This window comes from Benincasa hispida, chromosome 9 (genome assembly GCF_027475165.1).
Source record: "Benincasa hispida cultivar pf3 chromosome 9, pf3_genome.v1.1, whole genome shotgun sequence".
Classification (NCBI taxonomy): domain Eukaryota; kingdom Viridiplantae; phylum Streptophyta; class Magnoliopsida; order Cucurbitales; family Cucurbitaceae; genus Benincasa; species Benincasa hispida.
The window spans coordinates 17,648,856-17,660,830 of NC_143486.1; the positions used below are offsets into that span (position 1 = coordinate 17,648,856).

Here is an 11,975-nt window from a genome sequence, read left to right on the forward strand (position 1 = left end):
AGAGATATAGTAAGTTTTAAACTTTCAATACATTCTATCTAAAATCTCTAGAAGCAAAACAAATTACAATCTCAACCAAAAACTAAAAAATAAATAACATTATCAAAATCTTAGAAACGGTTCCAAAATCTAAAAATCTACCAATATGGTCCTCACCGAGAAATAATGGGTGGTTGCTTCTTCAATGGACGACCATGATGGTGTGCTTGTGGTGATTTGACGGTCATGGAGATGCACTCCCCATTCCATTTAGTTAGGAAATCTCCGTTCGAGGATTAGGTCCCGCGAAGAAAAATTCCCTATTTATATTTATATTTTAAATTAATTATTTATTTAGAATCAATTAATTTTTTGTATTTATATTCAAAATTTAAATATTTAATGTAACAAAGTATTATTAGTATTAGTATTAGTATTATTATATTTATTTAAATTAATAATTAAAAATATTTTAGATTTAATATAAAGTTTAATATAATTATATTATGAAATAAATTTAAAAAAATAGAAAAAAGGTTAAAATAATAAAACTAGCTATATATATATACATATATATTATACACATTAATGTTGTTATTTATTAAAAAATATTCAGGGTGGGGATACCATCCCCGCCCGTCCCGGTTGGGGACCCAATTTTTATACCCGATTTGACCCCCATCCCCGATCAAACCGGGGATTCCCAGCCCCAATCGAGATGGGGACCCAATCCCACAGGGATTTTTGTCAACCCTAATAGTGAGAGAAGAAAGATGCTAAAGGAGATGATCGAAGATGCGATTGTGGTGAAGAGGGTGTGCTATCATAGATTATAAAGAAGTTGTTGTAGAGATGTTATGGCTACGAACTTACCATAAATGGGAAATAGGAAAGAGAGAAAGAAAATGGTGGGATAAGTGGGAGGTAATTTTTAAAAAAACAATTTTTTAAAAATATGTCGGGAATAAAGTGCTTAGATTTTTTTCACAAGAAATTATAAATATATTGAAACCTTGAAAATAAGGGTTCCGTTTTTCTTTTTTAATGAAATAATATAAAACAAATCTTATCAAAATAATAAATAGGTATATAAATATCTTTTTTAAATATGTCGGGAGGAAAGTGCTTAGATTTTTTTCACAAAAAATTATAAATATATTGAAACATTGAAAATAAGGGTTCAGTTTTTATTTTTTAATGAAATAATATAAAACAAATTTTATCAAAATAATAAATAGGTATATAAATATCTTTTTTAAATATGTCGGGAGGAAAGTGCTTAGATTTTTTTCACAAAAAATTATAAATATATTGAAACGTTGAAAATAAAGGTTTAGTTAATCTTATCAAAATAATAAATAGGTATATAAATATCTTTTTTAAATATGTCGGGAGGAAAGTGCTTATATTTTTTTTCACAAAAAATTATAAATATATTGAGACGTTGAAAATAAAGGTTCAGTTTTTTTTTTCTTTAATGAAATAATATAAAACAAATCTTATCAAAATAATAAATAGGTATATAAATATCTTTTATATACCAATGATATATTGTTATATCATTAAGTATAAACTATATAAATAGTAATAATATATATAAAAAAATAATATGGTAACAAAATATATAAATAAATAATAAAAAAAGATAAAACAAAATCTGATAACAAAACATAGATTCACATAGATATTGTTGGAAAAAAAATCAGAGAGAATCTATAATTTAAATCAGGAAACACGGAAAATGAAGGTTAAAATTGCATAACTTCATATTACAATTACACTGTACAAATATAGATTAGTTAATCCCATAAATTCATGAGCCCACCGAAGGGAAACTAGAATTAGTTAATCTCATAAATTCATGTTAATTTTTAGAGCTAAAGGGAAACTAGAAATACGTCTAGCAGCCTAGCCAAATAAAAAAAAGGTTAGATAAACCAAAATTGATAATAACGTGGTCAGAACGTTGAACAGAAGGTTCTATTCTGTTTCTACGGAATTATTATTCAAATACATAGTGTGTTTGCAAGATTCTTAGGTACATTAGATTTCATCTTCTTTGGCCAAAAAACAAAAAAAAAAAAAAAAAGTTGATTATATAATAAAAGAAAAGAAGATTGAATTCTTATACAAAAACAAATGAAGGGGAAAAGAGGAAAATCGATGGATCGATAGATTGAATCATTTGGTAAAATCAAAAGATGAGGATGAAAAAAAAAATAAAATTAAGGAAAAATTAAATGTGTAAATTCAATTCTACTTATGTGTGAATAAGAATATACACTAAAAACTATAAATAAAATGGAAAAAACAAAATGAAATCTAATAACCATATGAATAAACAAATGAAAAAAAAAAAACGAATAGAACGTGATAAAAAAGTAAATGAATGAAGAGAAAAAAAAAAAAAAGATGAAAACAGATAAATGTATACACAAATGAAAACAGATAAAATCAAATATGTAGCAAAAAAATAGATACCAAACAGATGGGAGAAAAATCAAGGAGAATTATTTGTTTAAATGGAAATTTACTCACGGTTTCATTTATTTATTTTTTTATTGAATCAGTACATTTGAAATATGATAACTTAGTAATTACACTTATTCATAACTACATCCTTACCTCAATTCCAACAATTATAGTATATTTATATTCGAAAAATATCTCACACATGACTTGCCAAAAATCTTATTACTTTTGATTTTGACATTTTTCCAAATAAAACTTAAATCGTGCCTACGTATTCAAATTCCTCAAAGATAAGGGCAAAAAGGCTTTCTACACCAATAACCTAATTAAATAAATATAGGAAAATTGGAGCGTAGGACGAATTTAAGGTTTTGTTATGAAAAATGGCAAGCAACTCATGATATGCATATGGCCAAAAATTTGTCTATATTAATTATAGAATGAAAATATTGAGTTGAGTTATGTGTATAGAGTCGTAATTGCTAATATTCTTCAAGAATAACTGTCCTCCTAATTTTGTTCTAGTTAGCATAATTTCCATATTTTATTATTATTTTAGATTCTGTTTAACCACTTTTCGAATTAATCTCATTTTAATTAAATATCTAGATTTTTCTATCAAATTTATATTTTAAATATCCATATATTATTAACTTTTATTTTGTCCATATATTTTATTCAAATATTTGAATGTTTTTTCATTACTTTATACGTATTTAATTTTATTTGAATATTTGAATTGTTTTTCATAATTTTTTATATACATTCTTAATAAATTAGTTGTATATTTTTCATATTCTTAATAAAATAGTTTTGTATACTGTTTTTCTATTATTTTAACTATTTGGAAAAAAAGAAATATCACTTGGTTATAACTTTTGTTATCCACACAAAGTGTTCATCGATTAGGTTTTGTTGTGGTTTCTTTAACAAATACTGTTTTTGCTATGGCTTTACAACGGATTAGACTCTAGTCGATGGTAAGGGAATTCTCACTACCACGATTTTCGAAATTTTGAGGCGCATATTCCATCAAATTTATCGTTCCAACAACTTGTGGAATATATCAAAGGTAAAAATTTTCCCTCCGCTAAGTTAACTATATTTCGTTTGACAATGTACCAGATTGGTTCTGCCAATTCGAATATTATTGAAGATAAAGATATTTTGCAGGTGATGTCAAGTTTATCCGACTATATTTCTTAACAACAACTGCCCTCCTAATTTTGCTCATATAGTTAATATAATCTCCATATTTTAATAATGGACATAACTTTTGTTACTCTTCATAAGTGTTCATCGATTTAGGGGTTTGTTGTGGTTTCTTTAATAAACTACTGACTACTCTTTAATAAATTTGTTATGCTAACTATATCTCGTTTGGATATTTTGTGGTTGATGTCAGTTTTATCAGAATCCCCCCAAATTGATTTATGTATAGTGGTAGACTAGACCATGTCTCATCTGTATTAGCAGACATTGATCATTCTTCCCAATCTCCTGAGGGCAACACTGAAATCGGTATTGAAGAAAGCGGTTTATTTCTTGTTCACGTGGATTAGACACTTTGTCAGAATACATTGTTTAGTATGTGATACATTGTTTAGTATGTGATAGTTGTCTAGGTAGAGTGTATTTGTTGTTTTCAAACGGTTTTGAAATTCTCACACCTTTAGCAATTCCATGGAGTAGTTTTGACAATTGTAAATCATTATTTTTTTAATTTTATAATCCATTTTACTATATTGACAATTTTAAAAAGTTTTTATTATTTATCCAAATGAAAACTTAAATTTCGCTATTTATCTAGTCAGCCCTTAAATATATTAAATTAGTAGACGGTCTTAAATTCACCATTATTTCTATGTATGGGAGTACATATTTAGATCTGCTTGACCAATCTCATTCCACCCCTTCCCTCTTGTTGCTGGCCAAATTTGAGATTTAATTAGGAGTATACAATATGTATGGGAATACATGGGGAATATTTATGTAGACATTATTGCCATAAAATATATATATATATATATATATATATATATATATATATATATATGAGGTTTATTTCTATTTTTTGTTTTCAACTTCGAATATATATTGTATTATCATTAAGTAATATGAGAATGCTAATAAATTGTATTTTATTTTTCATAGTTATGCCCTAGTTTGGGATTCTAAATTTTAAACCGAATCTGAAATCTGTAAAAAAAAAAAATAAAAAAATAATATTTGCGAGACAATATATATGACATAATATGTGGAATATATATCTTAATAGAAATAATATTAAAATTAAAATATAGAATATATATTATATAATAATCTTAGATCTGTTATTTCTAATAAATGTATTTAAAATAATCTCATATAGATATTTGAAGTAAACAAAATTGAACATGGATCTTGAATATAAATCGAATACTTTATATCCATAATATAATACAAAGAAGATCAAAACTGGAAGAAATTGAATGAATTCAACATAAATGGCTATAAAAAGAATTATGTTCGATTGAATGCCACAGCCTGCCGCAAAGAAGAAATGCAACATATGAAAAAAATAATCATCTTCATTAATTGTAGGACCATTTCAAATTTTAAACAAAATAAAATCATTTAATGAAATCTGTTGAAAAAAATGAATAAAAACTCTCATAATTTAAGGGAAAATAAATACGATTAATTCTATATTAAATGCAGTAAACAAAAGATAGATATTTGAAAAAGAGAGCCATTTTCGAATTTCATTCCATAAGGAAATCAAATATAATTTTGAAAAATTAAATTAATAGTAAAAAAAAGGCTAGAATGGTCTAAAATAATAATTAAAAATTTCTAATGAAAGGACATTTGTAAAATATATGACGGAAAGAAGACGTTTAGTGTAAATATTTTAATTTTATCTTACTTGTTTTGGGATGAATTTGAGCATAGAGAGATTCGCTAAAAATGGAAAGGTTAAAAAGAAAAGGCTCGAGATGAAGGTAGACCTAAACAGAAATTGGTCTATGTCGAACCAACATTCAAGCCTTACCTAACAAATTGGGCCCTAGGAAACCCAACCAAGGGCTAGACCTAGAGGGCTACTTCTCTATTTTTTTTTCCCTTTCTAACTCAAGTACCCATCAACAATATTAATTGAGCTTCTTTCTTTGGTAATCCTTGTTTTGAACTCCACTCTTTGTATGGTAATATTCTTGATAATAATAAAAGATAGGGTCGAGATTTGCTAGTGAAGGTAATTTAGGTATCTCAATTATTCATTATAAAAAAAAAACTATATAAAAGTGAGAATGTTAATCTCCAACTTCAAGAAGGACAAGAATATATATTCTTTTATTGGTAAATTATATTCATATTAGCAAAGACATCAAGTTAGTCTTTATGTATCTCTTATACTCAAACTCAAAAAATAAAAACATTGATTACGTAATGGGAAGATCAAAATAGAATCAACACAACTAGTGAATAATGCTTGAATATCTTATATACAATGTATCAATAAATAAAATTACAAAACATCAAATCAATTAACTAAATTAATTAATCATCTCCCTTACAAATATATGATCTATTTTGAATGTACAATCCCTTCATTGCCAGCCAAAATCAAGTACTTATCTTTCCTAGTAAGTTTTGTGCACTCAAATTCCAAAGCCTTACCAATCTCACTTTGCACAAAATTGGCCACATCAAACCTTGTAGAATTTTTATCATCACCATCACCATCATCATTTGATCCAAACAACAATCCATCAACCATATCCAATTCCTTAACAGTGTAAGACGGTGAAGGATTCATCAAGAAGAATAATGGATCAAAGCACTTGAACCCACTTGCAGTTGTGCCATAAAACATTGTAACATGTGTGTCATTTGCAACAGGCACAATTTTTGTACTAATCTCAGTGAACAAAGGGCTAAACCTAAGGAGATATGGCTCTCTACACGTGGTTCCTTCAGGACAAACAATCAAGTTTCCATCCGCCGATAGCAACCGCACCATTAGGGTTGCATCTCGGTCGCGGTTTCGGGTCAATCGGACAGTTCGAATCGGCGAGAAGAATTCTGAGATTGGACTTAGACTGTAGGTCACAGCTGTAGGGTTGTTGATTCTCAATGCAGCTGAAATGTAGAGAGGGTCAAGGAGGGTTCTATGGTTACAAACATATAGAAAGCCTTGATTGTTGTTGTTGTTGATGGATTTGGTATTTTCTTTGGGGATTGATATTGTGAGGTGCATTCCACTGAAGGCATTGATGGGGTAGGATAAAATAGAAGGCAAAAAGATATAAGCAAATATTCTAATGAAAGCAAGAATTAGGGCAAAAGGGAGCCACATGAAAAGGGCAAGAGTGTCAAATGGAGTTGGGTTTAGGGCTAGTCTTCCATCATGAAAGACTAATGGCTTTGGAAATTTGTCCTTAGGGAGCCTCTTCCACCTTTTCTTCTCCGCTTCATTCACGGTATAGATTTCCTGTTAATAAACATCAGCGATCGATCGTCAATACTTGTTTGATATGATTTTGTTTTTCTATTTTGACAAAATTATTTATACACAGGTCTATAATTAAAAAAAATTATTAAATGAGTAATTGATTTTTATTATATTAATGATATATTTTTTTGTTTGATTTACAACATAAAAATGAATGAGAAATCATTTTCAGATGTTCATTAATGTATGATGACTTAGAGATGTAAATGTACATCTAAATTATTTATGACAAGATATATTATATTATAATATATATATATATATATTTATTTATTTATTTATTCTTTTCATCAAGCAAGTACTCTAATTTAAAAAAAAAAAAAAGAAGAAGAGGATTTATATATATATAATTAAGTTTTTTTCTCAAAAAAAAAAACCTTCAGAATTCTCATTTGATTTTAAAATCAGAACAAATTTGTAAGGACTTTATGTATATATAATTTTACTAAAACAAAGTATTTTTTCTAAAAAAAGGTATAATATAGTAGCAAAACTATTGATCGAAGAAATTATGTTTTTTTGAGAAAAAAATAAAAGAAAAATTTTTGTCGATAGAAAAAATTTCAAATTATTTACAAAAATAGCAAAAAAAAAAAAAAATACTGATAGACGCAGATAGTTCTATTAGCATCTATCAATTATGGACTTCTATTAGTTTCTATCACTGATAGATACTATAGACTTCTATCCACCTCTAAATTTTGTTATTTTGTATAAATAGTTTTCTTTATTTTTCTATTTTTGAGAATCTCCCAACCATTTTTTTTAAAAGAAGAAAATAAAAATCCATAAAATTCAGAACCAAACTTGAAACAGTCTTGGAACATAAAAATTTATCAATAATATATAAGTCCATTATGCATGTTTATTATTTATGATAAGACTTGTAGATGTGAATGTATATCCAAACTATTAAAGACAAAATAGGGGTGGACGATTTTATTTTTCTGTATAATATCTTGTGTCTTGTGATATATGAAATTATTAAATGTAATTAATTTTCTAACTAGACAGTCAGAATATAAAGGAATGTTCTAAATATATTTTAATATATTTCTTTATCATCTTTTTACGTATATATAACTAATTACTGATATGTTACATTAACTATAAAAGATAGAAACATCACTCGATTGATTGATTGGTTATTTAAAAAATAATTAAACATGAATTTAGGTGCTGATGAACTTAGACTATTTATAATTAATTCACATTAATCAATCGTGAAAATTGTTCCCAAAAAAAAAAAAAAAAAAAAAAACTATTCCCATCAATTGATGATAGTGATTTATTTAACACGTGTATCCACTCAGCATTGTTTATATAAATGCATAATTAATTCAAATTGATTTTTGAAAAGAAAAATCCTCAATAATGGTTGCATTTGGTTCTTAGGATTTTAAAAAGGAAATTATTTCAAATGTTAAAACTGTTTAAAATATTTACAAAATATAGCAAAATTTGATAACTATCAATGATAGATGTTGATAAATAATGATAGATGTCTATCAGTGTCTATCAGCATCTATCATTGATAGCTCTAAAATTTTACTATATTTTGTAAATTTTTAGTTCCTTTATTTTTAAACTTACGCAGACAAGATCAATAGATTTTTTTTTAAAAAAAATTGATAAGATATTTTAGTTTAACCATAATATTTAAAGAAGGAGAGGGGATGAGGGTAAAGAGAGAGAGAAAAAGATATGTATTTTTTTTTTTATTTAAAATGTCATTTCGATATTCATAAAAGTAACAATTTATTTACTGAACTTTGGTTTGTAACAATTTAGTCTCTAAATACTTTCGATTTTATAACAAGTTAGTCCATGAACTTTATTATATAACAATTTAATCATTATACTTTTAAATTTATAACAATTTAGTTCCCAATGTAAATAAATTTATCAAAATTAAATGTCAATTTTAATTATTTTATGATGTATACTTTGTATTTTATAAAAATATTGAGTTTCTAATTAGTTTGTTGGTTTTTTTATGCAAGAAATTTCATTAAACCTTAACATTAATTTTTAAAATAGGGACTAAATTGTTACAAATTTCAAAGTACAATGACTAAATTATTACATAGTAAAATTTAGAAGCTAAATTGTTACAAAATTGAAAATTGAGAGGCTAAATTATTATTTCAAGAATTAAACAGTTACTTTTACGGATATTTAGGGACTAAAAAGGGATTTTTAATCCAAGAAGAAAATTACTTAGGGATGTATTTTTCTTTTTTTTTCCCCTTTGGCTTTGAATTCTTGCATTGAAAAAATTATTTAATTAACTTTCATTTAATGAAAGAAACCATTTATTATTTGACTTTATTTAGCTACCTAAACTCATTATTATCCATACATGTGTAATCTTTTATAAATAGATGAGTAAGAGGAAAAGAAAAAAGTTTAGACTATCAATTTTTTGTATTAAAAAAGTCTCAAAGGGATAACTCAAAAGTTTCAATCTAAAAATTAATTGAACATATAAACATGAGAATAAATTCAAAGATCTATTTGTCGATATTATAACTATTTCAATAGATTTATCGATTCATTTTTCTTTTTGAAAAGTAAAAAAAACTATTCAAATATAACAAATCAATATTTTTCCATACAACGTATCGGTATAAATCCAGATTATTTTAAACTATGTTGATAATCTATTTGAGTTCCATTTTATATTTTAAAAAACAATACACATTAACTAATATATATATTTTTATTTATTTCATAACCCCTAAAAAATCGTAATTAAGGCTACATTTGGCATTGTGTTAACGGTATTACAAAGTCATTTGAAAAAACCTTATTGCAGGTAGAGTTTTTAATTAATAATTTTCAATTTTATACTTTTAATTTTTTTAATATATTTATATATTTCTCATCTAATTAAATCTATTTTCTATTTTTCATGAGTTAAATGTATTGTTTTTTTAATAAAAAAATATACCATATTGATATTTTTTAAAATAAAGATATTTTTCTTAATATTTAAAAATTAATCTAACAAACAATTTTTACCATACTAAACAATTATTTAAAATTTTATATTATAAAAAACTTAAAAAACAATTGATGATTAGACTATTTTAGTTATTATATCTAAAATAAAATGTTTTTGTATTTATTTTTCCAAACACTCCGACTTACTTATTTAGATTTAAGCTGAAATTTACAAAACATTGTTTTATTTCTTTTCATAATTGATTTTTTTTAAAAAAACATAACCGTCAGTAATTATTTCAAAAGTTACAGCAATCACAAACAAAATCTAAGTTAATCGCAATTAAACATATGCATAGACTAACAAATAGAAAAAAAAAAAGAGACATAAATATATAATTCAAATACTTTTCAAATAACAATTAAAAAAAAGTTTCATATTGTCTCAAACAAAAGTTTTCATAAACGTAAATGATAAATACAAAGGAAAATAAAAGCTCAAAGATCAGTACTCAATTTGATAAGTATTTTATTTGTTTTTTTTTTCAAAAATAAAGTCTATAAACATACTGTCTAAAAAAACACAAAAACGTAATATTTAAAAACTTGATATTATTTTTAACATGAAAAATAATCCTACTATTGTATTGAGAATACATATAGTTTTCAAAACCAAAAAAACAAAAATCAAAATAGTTATGAAAATATGTAAAACAAACTGGGGATATGAGATAGAATTGGAAAAAAAACATGGGATGGACTGTATTATCTATCATACAGTTCTACATCAAATTAAAAATTGTCACGTGACAATTCACTTTTAAAAAAATTAAAAAAATAATTTTTATTTATGTGTAGGAAAAACTGCAATCTAAACTCGACCTAAGTATTACAACATTTTTTTTTAAAGAAAAGATAAATTAAAATTGAGAAAGGAAAACTTACATTGCAAATGGAAGAGAGTAGCTGAAAATCACAACCCTTTTGAGAGCCACAAAGCCCAATCAAATTGTCATTCTTATGAAACAACATATCACTCTCCTTTTCTTCTTTTTCTTCTTCATGAATCAAATGAGACAATAATGAAGAAACCTTCACCTTTTCTTCCATCAAACCCACGAAATAACCACAAAAAACCTTCAATTCTCTACCAACCACTTCCTCAACCTCCAAATAATCTCTCAAAAAGCTCTCAATCATAACTTGTGGAAAAATATTACTAAAGCCAATTCTCTTCTTCCCTTTTTTCAAAGCCTCAAAAACTTCCAATCCGACGTCGTTTAAGAAGAACTTAGGCAAAACTGATGATCCAACTCTAAAGTTGTCTTTTTTAACCCCAAAAAATGATATCATCACCATAATCTTCAACCCAATTTCTTGGCCGACAAGTCGGATTAAAGGGTACGACATCAATAAAGCTGTCGCACGGAGTAGTCCACCAGCTTCAAAAGCCACCAACATGAAATAAGAGAAGAAATATGGAGATGAGGGTTTTAATAGACCTCCTTCCACGTTAAAGATCAGAACTTTGTCGTCGCTGCCACCGGGAAGTTTTGTCGAAGGCGGTTGTTTTTGGTACTTACGGTGAACGGCGGCGGTGGCTCGTCGGAATTTTTTAGAGAAAAATCGGTGGAAGAAGAGGAAGAGAGCTTTGAGGAAGAAGAAAGGAGTGGAAGTCATGTTTTTGTTTTGTCTTTTGGTTTGGTTTTCTGAAATCGAACTGTCTGAAAAAACATAGATCGAGGGTTGTTTATTTATAGGACTTTTTATGTGCTATTGCCCTTGGTCAAGGGTTTAATTACGTAATTTGCCATTATTATTGTTTCTTCAAATGAGAACTAGCTAGTCAGCCTCTCTTATTTCGTTTTTTCTATGTGCAATTAATGTCACACGTAGTTTGACTATTATTTGAGTCAATAATTTCGCGCAGAGTTTGGAAAAAGGCCAAGTAATTTCGAGATTTTGGATATGTGGAAATCATATGCATATATACTCATTAATCATTTGTATACTTTTCGAAAACAAAAATAAAACAAATTAGAAGGTGTTCTTAGGATGTTGAAATCATGTGTTCATGATC

General features: G+C 26.3%; 1 protein-coding gene across 1 annotated transcript; it reads right to left on the minus strand.

The window, feature by feature from the left end:
- Window positions 1-5,913: 5,913 nt before the first annotated feature.
- Window positions 5,914-11,616, minus strand: GPAT3 (glycerol-3-phosphate acyltransferase 3). The gene is made up of 2 exons (XM_039043553.2): window positions 10,841-11,616; window positions 5,914-6,928 (listed from the first exon to the last, which is right to left on the minus strand). The coding sequence occupies exons 1-2, from the start codon at window positions 11,573-11,575 to the stop codon at window positions 6,023-6,025; spliced, it is 1,641 nt and encodes a 546-aa protein (XP_038899481.2). The 5' UTR covers window positions 11,576-11,616; the 3' UTR covers window positions 5,914-6,022.
- Window positions 11,617-11,975: the final 359 nt, after the last annotated feature.